The sequence below is a fragment of the Peromyscus californicus genome, unplaced genomic scaffold (genome assembly GCF_007827085.1).
Source record: "Peromyscus californicus insignis strain IS unplaced genomic scaffold, ASM782708v3 Scaffold_1__1_contigs__length_55948999, whole genome shotgun sequence".
NCBI classification, from domain to species: Eukaryota; Metazoa; Chordata; class Mammalia; order Rodentia; family Cricetidae; genus Peromyscus; species Peromyscus californicus.
This window is the reverse complement of record NW_026294492.1, coordinates 20,237,415-20,255,567: the sequence shown is the minus strand read 5'-3', so window position 1 is coordinate 20,255,567 and position 18,153 is coordinate 20,237,415. Positions and strand designations below refer to the sequence as shown.

General features: G+C 49.4%; 1 protein-coding gene across 3 annotated transcripts in view; it reads right to left on the bottom strand.

The window, feature by feature from the left end:
* Dpysl5 (dihydropyrimidinase like 5) overlaps window positions 1-18,153 on the bottom strand; it is an 86,818-nt gene that overhangs the window by 41,134 nt on the left and 27,531 nt on the right. For all 3 annotated transcript variants that reach the window (XM_052746075.1, XM_052746074.1, XM_052746076.1), the window contains exon 2: window positions 9,385-9,649. In XM_052746075.1, coding sequence (XP_052602035.1) covers window positions 9,385-9,645 — 261 coding nt within the window. In that variant the 5' untranslated portion in view covers window positions 9,646-9,649. The remainder of the gene's footprint in view (window positions 1-9,384; window positions 9,650-18,153) is intronic.

Sequence of the window (18,153 nt, the reverse complement as noted above, 5' to 3'; positions counted from 1 at the left end):
AACAGCATCACTTGTATGCAACAGGGTTCACGGGAGTACACACACAACTGTCTTCTTTTTAAATTAAAAAAATTGTATTTGTGTGTGTGTGTGTGTGTGTGTGTGTGTGTGTGTGTGTGTGTGTGTGCCATGGCACATGCCTGGAGGTGAGAGGACAACTTTGGGAGTCAGTTCTCTCTTTCTTCTGTCGTGTGGGTCTCAGGGACTGAACTCCGGCCGCAAGCACTTTTACAGGTTGAACCATCCCATCAGCTCTTCTTTCTAAAATGTCTGAGGCCAAGTGGAAAACACAGAGCTTCTTGTATTGGGTCTGGAAGTCTTTTAAGGCGCACATGGGCGTGTTAAGCTCTATTCTGGTCTCCAGATTTCAAAATGCAGGGATCGCTCCGTATTGATAAATTCCTTGCAAACGCCCTTTATTCTGGGGAGCAGGACGGAGGTCAGCAAAGGGGGTCCTTTCCAATCATAGAGGTAAAAACTGAAATAAGAAATGACAGATCAGGTTGGGGATTTAGCTCAGTGGTAGATAGAGCGCTTGCCTAGCAAGCACAAGGCCCTGGGTTTGGTCCTCAGCTTGGGGGGGGGGGTGGTGGAGAAATGACAGATCTCTCTTACACTTGTTCTACAAAGGACCAACCTGGCCTTCCTCCATTTTGGGCTGCCAGTCAATGTGCAGGCAGACTGAAAATTGCCAGCAAGGTTTTGTTAAGCAAGGTACCCTAATAGTAGAAAGGGAATCCAATTTTTCAGTTCCTAATTGATGCCCATGGCTTTAATGCACCTGAGAGACCACCACAAGTAGGCTTTCTTTTTCTTTATTTTATTTTATTTTTTGAGACAAGGTTTCTCTGTGTAGTCCTGGCTGTCCTGGAACTCACTCTGTAGACCAGGCTGGCCTCAAACTCAGAGATCCTCCTGCCTCTGACTTCCTGAGTGCTGGGATTAAAGACATGCACCATCACTGCCCAGCCACAAACAGGTTTTCAAGGCTCTGCCTTTAGTCAACACGATCAATATATGCATTTAACAAATGCTTATTTAATGCTTAATAAGCATCAAGTGCTGTTTTACGTTCTTCACAAATAGTAACTCAATAAGTGTAAACGAAGGGCCATTAATAATCTGTTTTCCAGATAAGGACATTGAGTGACCAGGAGACATTAACTTGTGTAAACCACAGTCTGCGAAGATGGAGCTGACGCTCAAGCTTGGGCAGCGTGCCTCAGCTCCACTCCTAACTACTACACTGAGCTGACAGTCAGCTGTTGTGTGGTGAGGGCTGTGTGAGCCTTCGGGCAGTCACAGACCACACACAAACCATGGTCTCTGGCCCTCAGAGTCTTCCACCTGGCTGAGAGAGAAACTTAACTCAGAAAGCAATCTCAGAGCCCAGGACAATGACGACGAGGCTGGGCCTGAAGTCACTGTAGGAAGTGTGACACTGGGGCTACTGAGGAAGAGTACCTCAGATGGACTGGAGTGGCAACTCTAGTTCCAGGGGATCCAATGACCTCTTCGGGTACCAACCATGCACATGGCGCCCAAATAAACATACAGGCAAAACCCTCACGCATAAAAAACATGAATAAATCTGCACCCGATCTTAGCCAAAAGGCCGAGAAGCGATGAATGGATAAAACTAATTTAAAAGTTTTGAAATGTACTTGTACAACCTTCTTTATTTATGTCTGTGTGTGGCATGCATGTGTAGACGAGTGTGTGCACCAGTGCGCTCATCCGGGTGGAGGCCAGAGGTTGATGCTGAGTTCTGTCTTCATTGCTCTTTACCTCATTTTTTGAGACAGGGTCTCTCACTGAACCTGGAGCTTGCCGTTTGGATGGACTGGCTGGCCAGCAACCTCTTGGGGTCCATGTGACCAACCCCAGCAGTGGGGTTACAAGCTTGTGCTGCTGTGCCTAGGTTTCATGTGGGCGTTGAGGATCCAAGTCAGGTCCTCATACTTTATCCACCGTGCCATCATCTCCCCAGCCCAGGGGCAGAATCTTTAAAATGCTTAAGTAGTTAACAAAACTGGTAAGTGCAGGGTGGAATGGCGGCAGAATGGCTGTGATTGTGTACGTAATGCCTTGTGCAAGGCAGGGAAAATTATAAGTGAACTCACAGTAACACACACCTTGCCGCACACACCCTTCCGTGGAGAAGGAAGGGCCCCAGTGAAGAAGACAGTATGCTGTCTTCCAGAAAGGAAGCTAACTCTTCCTCCCTCCCTCCCTCCCTCCCTCTCTCCCTCTCCCTCTCCCTCTCCCTCTCCCTCTCCCTCTCCCTCTCCCTCTCCCTCTCTCTCTCTCTGAGACAGGGTTTCTCTGTGTAGCTTTGGAGCCTGTCCTGGAACTCACTCTGTAGCCAGGCTGGCCTTGAACTCACAGAGATCCGCCTGGCTCTGCCTCCCAAGTGCTGGGATCAAAGGCGTGCGCCACCACCGCCCGGCAGAAGCAAACTCTTTAAGTGGACCTCAATTAACTAGGTGAACCTATCCGGGGTCAAGGCTTATCCTGATGGGAGAGATTCTGGCAAGGGATTTGATGGCATGGGGGATTTGAGACAAGAGTGGCTTCGAAGATGAGCGGGGTGTGAGGCAAGGCATTGCGGGCAGCCACTAAGGAGCTGAGATCAGCCCTCGGCTAAGAGCCAACAAGGACAGGGACCTCAGCCGCCTCCAACTGCAAGAAATGGAACTCTACCACTAGCGTAAGAGCGCCCTAAACTCCAGTGACACCTTGATGATAGCTTGTGAGGCTGTGGGTGGCAGAGGACCTGTGTCCAAATCTCCAACCTACTAAACAGCTAATAAATGGCTATTGTAAATTACGACAAATACAGTAATTAGTTACACAGAAAATTAACATATTCTTTGTAAGTAGACTCGGCACCATTGGGGAAGGGAACGGAGTTTCTTCCAGGTGTCTAGGAAGGGAGAGTCATACCATGAAGCACTCATGTGACCGCAGGTGACCTAGACAGCAAGGCAGAAAGAGGGGCTGAGCTATGCTGATCCCAACCAGCACAGCCAGGGGAGAGAGGTGGCGGGCAGCCAGGAGGGCAGCATGGCACAGCAGCAGCTGCTGAGAGATGAGGAATGACGCCCAAAGAAGGCCGGTGAAGGTGCCACGGTGGGTGGCAGAGCCAGAGACACAGGCAGCGAGGGTACTCAGAAGGGCGGAAGAGGGGCCGGAGAGACGGCTCAGCAGTTAAGAGTGCTAACCCACTAGCAGAGGACTGCGTGCAGTCCACAGCACCCACATCCCAGTAGCTGATGACTACCTGTAACTCCAGGTCAGGGGATCTTATGTTCTCTTTTGGCCTCGGTGAGCACCACACACATGTGCACATATATGCACACACACACACACACACACACACACACACACACACACACACACACATACAAATAATAGAAATAAAATACATCTCTAAAGAAAAGATCGTAGACCACTTCCATGGTAAAGCCAAAGTGAATGGATCTTTCTCGGGGAACCAAAGCCACTGGAAGATGGCCTAGGGTTGAAGGAGTGAACCCTACCTGGAGCATCTCAAATGCTGGGTGAGGTATTAGCTGTGTACCACCTCGTTAACATTTAGAATGGTATGACCTATCTTGTCCCAAAGTGCTGACATCCACATGATCGTCAACACGGGGATAATCAGGCTGTCATCTTGGGTGGGTGGAGGGCTCAACAGCTTCTGTCTCGTGGGCCAGTTCTGTGACATCCTTCTCTGGTCCAGACAACTTAAAATGCATGGAGTGCCAAGAAAATTACTTGTGTGTGGTCCACTAAGAGGTCATAAGGTTGTACAAAAGGTCATAAGGTTGTACACTGTTTAACACAGTGGTTTTCAACCTTCCTAATGCTGTGCCTAATACACTTTCTCATACTGTGGTGACCCACAACCTTAAAATTATTTTGCTACTACCTCATTACTGTAATTTTGCTCCTGTTATGAACAGTAATGTAAATATGTGATATGCACGATATCTGACATATAACCCCTGTGGAAGAGTACTTTGACTCCAAAGGGGTCACAACCCACAGGTTGAGAACCACTAATGATTTAAGGAGCTCCTGAGAGAGTTATTGAAAAAAAGACCCAGTTCCACCAGGTGCGGTAGTGTACACCTTTAATCCCAGCACTCGGGAGGCAGAGGCCAGTAGAACAATGTGAGTTCAAGGCCAGCCTTGTTTACATAATGAGTTCCAGGACAGCCAGGGTTGTAGTGAGACCCTGTCTCAAAACAAACAACAAAACAAAACAAAAACAAGACCTAATTCTGAGAAACCTATGTTCTGATTCAATTCGCTTTGGGACTGGGCAGGTGTGTGTGTGTGTGTGTGTGGGGGGGGGTGATGCATTCTTCCTCCCTCAGTCTCCATACCAACAGGGACTAGAATTACATGACTTCAAAGGTCTCGCCCAGCTTTGTACAGGGATGAGGAAAGACGTGAACTTAGGAACGTCAGTTAATGAAGAAGACCATGTGAGTCTGGATTCCCACAGGCAGGAAGCGTTACTGCAGTACTTAAAGACTAGAAACATTTATTTAGCCAGAATTAGACAGAAACTGGGGTCAAAGCAAAAAGAAAGGCAACAAGCAGCCATTTGAAATTTCAAGAGAGCAAACTTTAGAGGCAAAACCAGCCTGCCCAGTGGGCCAACGGGTTCCTTGGGAATGATGCTGACAAGGCTGAACATCCCAGGGAGTTCATTCAGGAATGAGAGCCTGGCATATCTCAGGACCCTACCAGGTAGGCTCTGTAGTGGCAGATGGAAAGGGAGGGCGGGGACATGACAGTCCATTTTAGTCTATGCCACTTAACAGCCCCCAGACCTGTCCCACATCCGACAAGCACTCCTCCCCGACAGGCTGACTGTAAAAATCCCTCGATGCTGACTTTTTCACGGAAGGTGGTCTCTGTGACGGGACAGCCCTCGGCACAGGAAGGAGGTTGTCTCTGGGACCTCCAGGAAGTGGGCCAGTCTCAGCCACCATTCTGTTTGATGACTGCTCTCACCAGCGGCCCACTTCTCTATGATGATTATATGACAGGGCACATATAGAAAGGTAGACTATGGTGCCAGGGGCGCTCAGAAAGTGTAGGGGCAGCAGGCTTAGGCTGGAATTTGGGAGCCCGTGTGTAGGAGCCTGGAATGTGAGTGGAAAAACAGATGCAAATTAAGATTGGCAGGCAGGCTATGCCATCAAATGGAATTCAGCTGTCAGCCTTGGCACTTAAGTTGAGGACCAGTCAGATGGGCATCATAGCGCAGCCAAGGCACAGTGCCATTCCCAACAGCCAAGAAAGTTCCCAACACTCTTCCTGCCAGTGGTTAGAGTCACCAGGGTACCTTGAAAAATAAAATACGGATGAGGGAGGGGGCAGACCTGATTTAATTGGTCTGGGCTAGGGTCCGATACTGGCATCTGTTAAAAACTCCCCAAGTGGTTCTAACAATGAAAGTTGCATCCAAGGACTGACAGCCATCAGCCTGCCTAGGCCGTGGTCCTTATAATAGTTTTTGGACGAAGCATGGGAGGCACACAGGGTGCGTCTGACAGTGGTACACGTCTGCCCATCCATCAGCATGTTCGTGAAGAGGCTGGTTGGCGCCTATTAAAAAACGGATTTTGGACTGGGAAGTTAAGAGCACTGGCTGCTCTTCCAAAGGACCCGGGTTCAATTTCCAGTACCCACATGGCAGCTCAGAACCATCTTTAACTCCAGTTCCAGGGGATCTGCAGACATACATGGAGGCAAAACACACAGACAGACAGACAGACACACACACACACACACACACACACATTTTTAAAATAACTGATACTGATTATTTCACGTGGCCATGAGAACCACTGAGTGACAAGCACCCATGTGACTGTTCTCGGTGGCACCACATGAAGTACACACACAGAGGATGATCCCACCCCCTTAGGCAACACAACAGGGCCACCGGATGTTTCCTTCTCTACATCTGCCTCCCCACAGCGGGAAACAGCCTTCCGGAATGGGATCTGGATTATTCCAAGTAGTTGGTCCCGCTGGAGGGGAAGCCTGTGGGTTGGAGTGGTGTGGGGGAGGTGGTGCCTGGGACAGGCAGAATAGTGGGTCAGGTGACGGAGCTGTGAGTGGGAGAGCAAGGCAGAGCCTGCCGCTGGCTTGCTACAGCGCAGCAGAGAATTCTCCTCAGACCTGGCACAATGGAGACCCAGATGCTCCTGGCAAAGCCAGGCTTTCAACTACTTTTTTTTCCCTAAGCCTGATGGCTGGTCTCCAAACATCAAGCATGCAAACTTTGAGGAGGGCATGGAGGTGCAGGGTTCAAGACCCAAGTGGGTCTGCCAGGAACCCACAGGCAAGAAGAGATGCCATTCAATCCCTCTCTGCTCTGCTGGCCAATCACACAGGAGCTTTTCCTCCGGCCTGTGATTCTATTGTAAACTCAGACCCTTAGAGTCAATGAGTCTTTCCTGGTATGAGCTAAGCAGATCGGTGGCCATTTATCCGGAGTGTACAGCCTTTGCATGAAGGCCAAGCTGGCATAATTAAACCCACAGGTCCCTGTCAGTCAGTGTCAGCAAGGAAGCAGCTGTCTGCTAGGGACTCATTGAGACAGGGAATTGGAATGTTTGCTGTAGGAGCGGCAACTGGAGGGGAGATGTGGGGGGGTCAGTGAAGGAGAGGCCAGGGAATTAGTCCCTTCTTGGGAGACTTGAGGCAGAACTTCTGAGGAGGTCAGGGCCTTTGTTACCTAAATGGTGGACAATAGGAAGGCGGGGGCATAGAGGCTTGCTTAGGAGATGGATGGAAAAAATTCATTTAGAGGCCAGCGAGATGGGTCAGCAGGGGAAGATATTTGCTATACCATCCTGTCAACGTAATTTCCAGTGCCAGAACCCATGTAATGGAGAGAACCCAAGTCATCCTCTTACCTCTACATGCACACCACACATGGACACGTAGACAGATACATGCGCACGCACACGGGCGCGCACACACACAAATCCATTTACAGGTGTCGCTGTCACCAGGAGATGGCTTGGGGGAGGGGTGTCTACAATTTAAATTCCCACTACACAGAGTGGGGGTGTCTGCAGCAGCCCACACCCGCAGAACTGGGGCCTTTAATCCCACAGAGGCCTTTGGATGTTCTCTGGCATTTTCTGTCCTAATGGATGAACAGGTCGGAAATGATCAAGGGTTCCCTTCCACCTTGCACAGAGAGCCGTGCACAGAACTCTTGATCAGTTATAAAGAGCTGGAGGCTCCCAGGGGAAAGCCCGTCACTCCTGGCTAATGAGGCCCTGGCCAGACAGTGTGGAAAAGGGGACAGAGAAGGCCACCCCGACCTCTGCGAGGCTGGCGGGAAGCACAGTGACAGGGAGGCATCCGGCGCGGGATTAAAGGTCTCCCAAAAGCCGGGGCAGCAACCAGCAAGCTGTGGTTTTTGGTTCAAGGCCTGAGCATCCTACAGAAGGGGCCCCAAGACTTGGAGCGGTCATGTCAATCAGTGTCAATCATCGTGGCTTCCACACTGTCTGCTAGGGCTGAAGTTGACCCAACGGGTTTGGAAGCTTCTGGGCAGTGTCTACGATTGCTGAACACGTCTGTGAAACATACCTTGACCTGACAGTTATATCCCCAGGGATATGCACAGCACTGTGCACCTGCGTGCTGGCCAAAAGACAGCCACAGACACATCCATAGCAACAGTACTGGAGGGCCAGATGTTCACTGACAGCAGGGTGGATGAGTTCTGTGTGGAATGCCACAAAGCCGGGACACTCAACAGACGACAACGTGCAGCAACTTTGCAGGAAGTTTTGAGTGAAAAAAACACTAGTGGATTGCGCCGGGCGGGGGCGGCGGCGGCGGCGGCGGCGGCGGCGGCGGCGGCGGCGGCGGCGGCGCACGCCTTTAATCCCAGCACTCGTGTGGGAGGCAGAGGCAGGCGGATCTCTGTGAGTTCGAGGCCAGCCTGGGCTACAGAGTGAGTTCCAGGAAAGGCGCAAAGCTACACAGAGAAACCCTGTCTCGAAAAACCAAAAAAAAAAAACAACTAGTGGATTTCATTGACATAAAGAACCTTAGGTTAAACACAGAAAAACCAACCTATAACAAACATACTAAAAACCATTGACTCAGCTGCTTCGGTTTTATTTATTCATTTTGAGACATCTTCTATGTAGCCCTGGCTGAACCCAGTCTGGCCTCAAACTTTCGACAATCCCCCCGCCCCCCACTGCAGTCTCTCAAGTTCGGGGATCACAGATGTGTCCCCCACCCCCTTGCATACTTCACATAGTGTATTATATGATTTGTGAATAATACCTCATTGTTATATTAAAAAATCTGTAATATTTGAAGTCAGGATAGTGGTTACCCTTGATGGAGACTGGGCGGGGCTTCTGGGTCTTGGTTCATTAAAAGGGAGCTGGTAACAAGAGCATGCTCAGGTGTGACGGCTCTGGGTGCCTGTGCATGTCTCTATGTGTACATTGTACCTTAATAAAATGGGCAATGAAAATAACCACAAACAGCCAGGCAGTGGTGGCACACACCTTTAATCCCAGCACTCAGGAGGAAGAAGCAGGCAGATCTCTGAGTTCAAGGCCAGTCTGGTCTACAGAGCAAGATCCAGGACAGACAGGGCTGTTACACAGAGAAGCCCTGCCATGAAAAACTGAAAAGAAAGAGAATAACCACAAACAAAACAGGCCTGGCCTCAGTGCTCAGGGTGGTGACCAGATACACTTAAGTAAAGTCCTAAGTGCCACCACAGCATCCTGCAAAGGACCCCAGGTTTATGAGGATGGGGTTTCCTATTTCACCAGTGCAGCATGGCCTGCAGAACGCAGGGAGGTTCTCCGAGGAGAAGGCAGAGTGTCTGCTGCCTTTTCTCCCTCAGGCTGAGGCCGTCCTCAGAGCCAGGAAACATCTTACCTCAGCTCAGAGGCTAGGCTGTGGCTCTTGTGATGTGTGACCCTCTGGGTTCGGAAGTGGGTGTGTCTTCACCCCAGGGAGACCTCCATAGGCCGTGGATGGACAAACCTATCTATAGGGATGTCTCCCCAGAGCCCAGCCTCTCTTGTCCCTCAAGCCCCAGCTAGAATCATCAGGATGGGGTTGGGGGACCTGTCAGTCACTGCTTAGCAGCAGGAACACTTGAGCCCCCAGAGAATGAATCTCACAGGGAGAGTCCTGAGCTTGGGCAATTTAGGGTGCAGGACCATGGGGGTTTTGAGCCATCTCTCCAGCCCTTGTGGCAGTACTGGGAAGTATTGGTTCACGTGGGTCTCATCTGGAGCAGTCCCAGAAACAGGATACAGCAACAATGGGAAAGTCACTCTGGGCACAAAGGAGCATTACCTTGGTCCCATGGTAGAAGTCGTCCACACACGTGGCGTTCATGAAGGTCTGGTGGAAGTGGGTGCTGGTGTCAATCCCCCCGGGGATCACCAGTTTCCCGGTGGCGTCAATCACCTTGGCCCCTCCGGGGATCATGAGCTCACGGCCCACCTGCTGGATGATGCCGTTCTCGATGTAGACGTCTGCCTCGTGGGTACAATCATCGTTCACCACCTTGCCTCCCTTGATGAGAATCCGCACACTGGCTGAATTGGCAAGCATGTTCCTGCGGAAGGGAAGTGGAATCTAGTTAAGGTCACTTCATCCAGTGACACTTCAGAGGCCCTGAAGCCCATCCCTTCCTCTCAGAGCTCAATTTCACAGCCAGGGAATACAGACGGGTAGCCTGGAAATACTGGTCCTACGGGAAGCTTCGATCACAAGCCTTTCCCTGATCTCATAGTGAGTTCTTATTGGGAATCGTGACACAATGGTATTAATATAGAAGTTGGGGGGCCTGGGGCCCACAGAAACATCACTTTTAGGTGTGTACAAGTACCCATGCATGGGTGTAAACACATGTGGAGGTCAGAGGTCAACCATGGGTGTTACTCCTCAGGTGTTGCTCACTGTCTTTTTTTAAAAAGTTTATTTTTAGGTCTATTTATTTTATGCATATGAGTATTTTCCCTACATAAATGTATGTGTACCATGTATGTGCCTGGTACCCAAAGAGTCAGAAGAGGGTTATAGGAACTCATGGAACTTGGGTTAATTGTGAGCCACCATAAGGGTGCTGGGAGTCAAACCCTGGTCCTCTGGAAGAAAAGCTAGAACTTTGAACCGCTGAGCCATCTCTCCAGCCCCATTTACTGAGTTTCTTGAGAAAGACTTTTTCACCTGGATTCGGAGCTTTCCAGTTAGGTGAGGCTGGCTGGTCAGCAGGCCCCAGGATTCTCGTGTCTCTGTTGTCGGGTTCTGGGATCTCCAGGGTATACCACCACACCCAGCTTTCCACATGGGTGTTGGAGACTGACCTCATGTTCCCATGCTTATACGCAAGCACTTTATTGATCAAGTCATTTTCCCAGCCCCTGAGACATCACTTCTTACCTTTCCAAAATGCTATCTGAATTTATATAGCCCTCTGTAGTCCTGGCTGGCTTTGAACTTTGTTCTTTCCAATCTACCTCCCAAGTATTGGGGTTTCAAGTATGTAACCCTATGCCAGCTTGCTATATGAGTTTAAAACATTCCCATATCCACTATTTACTTTTATTTCCAAAATTTTACTTTTTGGAGTCACATTTTACAGGTGAGAAAGCTGAAATTGCTAAGGAATTTGTGACTAACAAATAACCAGGTCAACCAATCTGGTTTATATGACCAGTATCTCTCTAGACCTCTATGGTATACATGGCTCCCAGGGCATGTCTCAGAGAGCCACATTCTCCAAACCCCACGACTATCTAACTCTTGACATTCTTCATATAGTCAGTGGCCTTCATGGCCCTGGATAGGCCTCAAAAGTCTATTACCCATAAAGCCATGGCAGCTGGCTGCTACCAAGTAGTAAACTTGTTGAACTGTTGAAAAAACACCTATGACCTATGGCCAAGCATGTAACCCCAGAGATTTAGGACTCAAATTTTTTTTTTGAGACATCATCTCACTATGTAGCCTTGAATGGCTTGGAACTCACTCTGTAGAATAGAACTTACAGAGATTCATCTGCCTCCGCCTCCTGAGTGCTGTGATTAAAGGCACGCGCCACTATACCCAGCTTGAAGTCCACTTTCATACATGGTAAATGTCTGGTCCTTCAGGACTCGATCCTACTGTCCTCTCTACGAAGGCACCTCCTCTGACTCTCCCTGTTTGCTTGGTTTGTTTGTTTGTTTGTTTGTTTGGGCTTTTGCTGTTGTTTTGAGAAAGGGTCTCCCTAGGTTGCTCTGGCTGAATTGCAACTTCCTATGTAGACCAGGCTGGCCTTGAACTCTCAGAGATCCATTTACCTCTGCCTCCAAAGTCTAAAGGCGTGCACCAATGTGCCCAACTGATATTTGAAAGCTTCCCGCCCGCCCCCTAAAGAGAGCCAGGAGGGATGTAAGGTGATCCAGGCCAGCTGGCAGGCCCATGCCCTCCTTTCTCAGAAGAGCCATCGCTGTTCAGAGGGCTCCAGCACACCCTCCCCTTCTCTCTGGGCTGCCCATCTAAACATGTGCCCCCCCCCCCCGCCCCCCACTACTTCCCAGTTAGAAGCCCTGAAGGCAAATGTTGCCCTGATAGCTCCCCTGAAGACTAGCAGGTAAATCCTACATTTTTCCCGGTCTGGAGACACCATCCTCCAGGGCTGGGCCAGCCTTGGATAGTCAGGCTGGACTGCACTTAGAACCACTGAGGGGGAAACTCTTTCATTACTCAACCACAGGAGGAGGGAGCTGTGATTGACACTGCACACACGTCAACATCCGCACACAGGCCTTGGGAAGGCCTTGCCATTTCCGTGAGCCTGAGGCATTGGGGTCCTTGACATGGCCGTCCTGGTGTCAACATGTATTTATTCAGGATTTCATCTGCCCCTCCCCTCATATCTCTCCACCCTCGGGTGTGTATGCCAAAGCCTTATCCCCTAGGGGCAGGGGGCTGTATCTGCAGATGAATCTCTAAAGTTAAAAGAGGTTATAAATAGGCTGAAGAAACCCTGACCTGATGGGATCTGTGCCCTTGTAAGAAACACCAGATGGTCATTTTTTTCTTCTTCTTTTTCTTTCTAAGAATGTTAAAAAAATAAACATGGGCTGGGCGGGGCCAGCCTGGTCTACAGAGCGAGATCCAGGAAAGGCGCAAAGCTACACAGAGAAACCCTGTCTCGAAAAACCTAAAATAGATAGATAGATAGATAGATAGATAGATAGATAAACATGGAAATCCTTAGGAATCTACCAGCTAGGCCCTCCCCAAATTAGACTTCCAGCCTCAGAACTAGAAGCAAGTTAAGTTTTCACTGTTTACTCCACCCAGTCTGTGACATTTTGTTACAGCATCCTTGGCATACAAATACGAATGCACACACTCTTAGCCTTAAGCTATGCTACCAATATGGAGCGGGATGGCCTAGCTCCCAGATCTACAGCTGCCCAGTGGAGCCACTTAGGTATTAACCACAGCCTAGCCTTGAGGCAGGATTGGACCCAGTTCCGTAAGCACCATCCTGACTTCTGGTTCCCCCTGGCACAGTGGACTGTTATCCTGGAACACCCTCAACCTGCCCTGCCTTGTTCAGATAATACCGAGGCAAAGTTGTTTAGCACATCCCTGCTCAAGCATATGGAGACTATTTCTTTAAATGCAATACTGAAATCGTTTGTAATTTCGTTCCTTTTTCTTTTTTTTTTTTTTTTTACTGGACACAATTGTGGAAAAGACCCAGGGCCTGCTCTGAGGAAATCCAGCCTACTGTGTGAGGGAGACATGGGTAACCACTTTGCAGACGCACCGAATGGTAAAGAGGTAAACACTGACGGATACTGGTTCAAACTGGGTGCCTTTCCCAGTCTACCAGACCAGAGCTGGCATGGGAGAGAGCAGCTTGTTCAGTGATGGTAGGGAAGCCTTCTGACATCAGGATCCTCCCACAGGTTTCTACATTTTCAAGTCTGTGCCGCCAAGATGCCAAGCCCTTCCAGGTCCCCCTGCTGTGGGCTGTTGACATTCATTATGCCTCTCACCTCCCCCGTAACCTCATTAGCACCTGTTCCTACAGCTTGCCCTGCTCAGCTCTGCTGAACTAAACAAAAGAAGGGTGTTCCTGGCATCTCTCCACAGCTTTGCCAGCCGTCTGCATGTGGAAGGGTCTGGGACAGAATGGAGTCGGCGTGGATATGCTGGTCCAAAAGGGAGAGGTTTGAAGGCAATTGTAATATACTCTCTTTAGCATCATCAATTGTAATAGCCTTCAAATCTTCTTTAGCGCCATCAATGCCCCTGCCTATTCTGTCCCTCTGCTCTGGTGGAGCCAGCCGGCCCAGGCAGCATTCTAGTCAGAAGGTTCCAATCAAAAGAACAGGGACACCGTACAGAATGTCAGTATTGATTTTTACCAGATCACCCAGTTTATCCCCCAATCACGCTGCGACTCCATAGACAGAGCCCATATCTGGCCCACAGGTTCGCTACCCTCCCAAGCTTGAAACCTGAATCCTCAGGGCTATGGATGGTACTTAGAGAGGGAGCCTCTGGGAGGTAATTAGGTTACAAGGTGAAACCCTTACGGGTGGGATTAGTATCTTTATTAGAAGAAGCAGGAGTCTGATATCTCACTCTCACTCTCCTCCCCATGAGGATACAACATAAACGCATTTGTCCCCAAAAGCCAGGAACAGAACCCTCATCAAAAACCAAATCAGTGGGTACCTTGACCTCAGCACTCCCAGGCTTCAGAACTGTCAAATCACCAAATCCATGCTTTTCCCTTCTGTCATTCTGAATAGACTAAACATCACATTAGACAGTAATGGGCATTATAATTAAATCACCATTAAGGGACAACTGGGCCTTGAAATAAATGTCACCGCATTTAGCGGCTTCTGGCCCATACATTTAACAACAACAAAAATTTTAATCAGACGGTCATTTGTCTGTGAAGGCAAAAGAATTCAGAACACATCTCTGTCTCCGGCAGAAATGATAAAAAAAAAAAAAATGCCATTAGAAGGAATAAAGAATGGCATCCCAGAACTGCACCTATTGTCCAGTTTGGTGAGACTTTCTCTCCAGTCTCCGGACTTTTATCAACAAAGGATTCTCCAGGAGGGACAAGGGTAGTGTTCCCCTGCAAACTGAGGCATCTGAAAAATTCTAAAATTTATTCATGAGCAGTGAGGCCTTCAACAGCAAGATGGTGCCTATCGTGATGTGCCAAGATTTATCTAACCGCACACAGCTTGCATCCCCAGATTTCCTGATTCTGTGGCCTGGTGTCTGTATTTCCTCACTCAGTCCCGGGTGAGTGCTGAGGGGACGTGTCAAGGTGGGATCCGGGCTTTCTGGGCGGGAGGCAACACTGTGAGCAGGAAGCGAGATCTTTCCAAGAGAGCCTCTTCGGGTTCAAAATAGCAACAATTACCGCTATCCAGCAACAGGCTTGCTGAACGGCAGAAGCCCCGCCCCTTGGAAACGGCAGGTGGGCGTTCCCAATGCAGAATCTGCCCCGGGAGCATCCTGCCTACAGAGACCGTCAAGGTGAAGGCAGCAGTCACGAAAGGCACCCACCCTGGACTCCTCGAAGGCGGCGGTGTTCTGCCAAGGAAATGCCGACCCCGGGCCTGCTGCCCTTTGGAAACGTCTGCTGTCATCACCTTCCGCAGCTCCCCGGGGCCTGTGGGGAGGCGCCAGACAAGGGAAGCCCGCAGGGTCTGTGCCGCGCAGCTGGCCCGCCCTCCCCCGCAGCAGTTCAGCGGGAGGCTGCACCCGCACAGGGGTGCAACGGGGCCCCTTCCCGCACCAGGGCCTCAACACGAGCTCGGCATCGGTTGTTAAGACACAGATTCCCGTTTTTAACAGGCACTGGTTGGCTCCCGTTTCCTCTTTTGAGAGAAGCCGGCACAAAAGTGTGTGGGGACTTGTTTCCTCCCTTGGGAACCCTGCCCACTCTGGGGTGTGTCTCTTTCCGCTTGATTTCTTCACGTTTCGGTGACGAGTCTTAATAAAGCCTGCTTTTGTTTTGCAAAGTGAGGTGAGAGAAGGCGGCGGGGGCGGGGGAGGAGATGCTGGTGTGGGGGGGTAGTGACTGTGGCTTGCCATATAACCTGACCCTAAGACATAAAAAAAAAAAAAAAAGGCATTCCCGTGGCATTTAAACTAACCCAACTGCTAGCTGGGGGTGGCAATTTGAGGGCTGAAAGAAGCTGGTGCGATCGGAAGCTGACATGAGCTGGCTGGTGTCGAGCTAAGTAGTTACTACTTGCCTTGGGGTCAACACTCACAGCTGTTTCAGAATAACGTGAACAGAAAAACCTGCAGCTATTTTTCCTTCTAATCAGCACAAAAGAAAGCAACAGAGACATGGTATTTAGCGGCTTTCTCCATGAGAGAGCCATCCTCAAAGGGTGTGAGGATACGGGGGTGTGGCTCAGTGGTAGAGCTTGCCTAGTATGTGGGACTCTTGGTTTGATCTTGGCACCAAAAAACCGAAAGAAAAAAAAAAAAAAAAAAAAGGAAGGGAGTACTGGGAGGGTTGACCAGCACCCTGGAGCCACTCAGGAAAGGATCTGCTTTTGAGTTAAAAACATAACAACAAATCAAAGCTTCAACAGATCCTGAAAAGCAGAGTCGGGAACTTGGAGGCAAGTGGGGGAATGCTGAGTTTAAGTTAATAAATTAAATATGATAAATTATTTTAGATGTGTGAGTGTTTTGTTTGCTTGTCTGTCTGCGTATCATGTACATGACTGGTGCCTATGAACATTAGAACAAGACATCAGATCCCCTGGAACTGGAGTTACAGACAGTTGTGAGCTGCCGTGTGGGTGCTGGGAACTGAACCTGGTCCTCTGGAAGAACAGCAAGTGCTCTTACCAACTGAACCATCTCTCTAGTCCCAATTTTTTTTTTAAGTAAAATTGACTTCTAAATTTATAAAGCACAAAATAGTACTTAACTAATATAAAACACAATAAAATTTTATAATTAATTCTTAATAACTTTATCAACAATTGAGTAGATTTTTTTTTTTGGTTGGTTTTTTTTGAGACAGGATTTCTCTGTAGTTTTGCGCCTTTCCTGGAACTCACTTTGTAGACCAGGCTGGCCTCGAACTCACAGAGATCCTCCTGCCTCTGCCTCCCGAGTGCTGGGATTAAAGGCGTGCGCCACCATTGCCCGGCTTGAGTAGATTTTAAATGGTATTTATGGGGTCAGCTCAGGGGTAGAACATGCATTTAACATGTGGGAGGTCCTGGGTTCAATCTCCAGCATTAAACTAAAACTCAGAATATTTAGGACATACAAGCAAGGCATGCAGGTGGCCCTGCAGCTCTGCACTGCCATCAGCCAAGTCCCGGCAGCTCCTCTGAGAGAGGCAAGCACTCCTTGGTGTCAATGACAACTAGGTGATCACAGAAGAAGAAGAAGAAAAAAAGTCACAGCTGTTTCCACTCCTGTGTCTTTCTCCTGATGTTCCACAAGCAAACTCCACCTGCCCTGGGCCAAGCTCTTCACCAACCCTGGTTCTCTTTTCTCTCTCTCTTTCTCTCTCCCTTCCTTCCTTCCTTCCTTCTTTCCTTACTTTTTTTTTTTTTTAAAATAAGCAGGAATCTACAAACCCATTCCATTTCTTATTATCCAGGTACCCACCAGACCCTTCTGGAATGTTCCACAGGCAGTAGGGACGCAGCTCGGCTGAAACAAATTTTATTATCCTGTCAATTTCCCCAGAAAACTGGACTTTTCTGTGAGCCCCAGGCCAGTGTGACTGCCCAGGAGAGCTGGCTTGAGTGACCGACAGGCCTGATTTGGGTCAGCTGGGAGACTCAGGCAAAAGGTTTTGAGGGATTCTGCAAGCAGAACCTCATCATCATGGGGAGAGGAACTGGGAGGACCAAAGGGCAGCTCTTCTGTATTTTGTCTGGGATCTCCAAAGACTGGTTGGGGATCTGGACAACAGGGATCTGGACACGAAGAAAGGCTAAATACAGAAAAGGGATACCTAGACACAGCAACTAGAAAGTTGTGACATCATCTTGGGTCCTTTGTACCCACAAATACATTAATAGTCCAGACTGGCTAATAAAGAATCCTCTTAATGTCCCCCGGGACCTCTTTCTTTAACTTGGAGGCTGGGCAGCATCAGGCCCATAGAGGGTATCGTTTAGGTGGAGGACTGGCACAGGGTGTTGGAAACTGGGGACCACAAAGCATCTACATCTGTAGTAGTGTCCCTCCTGGGTCACTGCACCACAAAGAGAGTGGGAGAGGCCTGAGGTGACTGGACTTAGAGCCCTAAGAGACTTTCAAGGAAGAGAGCCCTGCTCTTAGGATGCCCGTGTGATGGCTGGACCAGGTATTTTGTATTTGGAAAAGTTTAAAAACTAACTCAAGGCAAAGGAGCTGCTGCTACAAACCCCACCCACCCTAGAGCAGCTGCCTCTTCCACTCAGGCCGGGGAGGAGATAAAGGAACAAGTCGCTTCAGGAAGTGGAATCCAAGGGCACCGAGTCCTTAACAGGCTAAGATCAAGTAAGAGGTTTTAATCCCAGCAGTTCATCTGGATTGGCCTGGATCAGCGTGGCCGGCCCTAATGAGCCAGCAGCAGCAGCAGTCTGAAGAGGACAGAGGCTACATTCCCAAGGATTAGCTGTGAGAGGGTGGGAAGAAGTGGATCACAGAACACTTGTTCAGCGAGGTTAGCTGTAAGGCACGGGAGGAGGGGGGGGGAAGAGGGGGACGGGGGGGGGGGGGGGGGGCGGGACGGGACTGGCAGCTGTCAGAAGCCAGAGTTCAACGTGTGTGTGGTGTGTGTGGTATGTGTTTGTGTGTGTTGGGGGTGGGTTGGGATAGATTGGGACAGGTAACCTTCACTGTGCATCGATGCCCATAGGCATCTTGTACATCTCTGGGTACTGCCTTGACCACGGAGGCAGACACTGGCTCTTTCTAAATGTCTAGAGGTCAAGTATTCTGAAGAAATGTAAGTACAACGAAACCCCACATTTACAATCCTGGTCCCCCAGACCCCAGAGAAGGCTGACAGAGGTATGTATACATAGGGGATAAGGACTCTAGACCCTG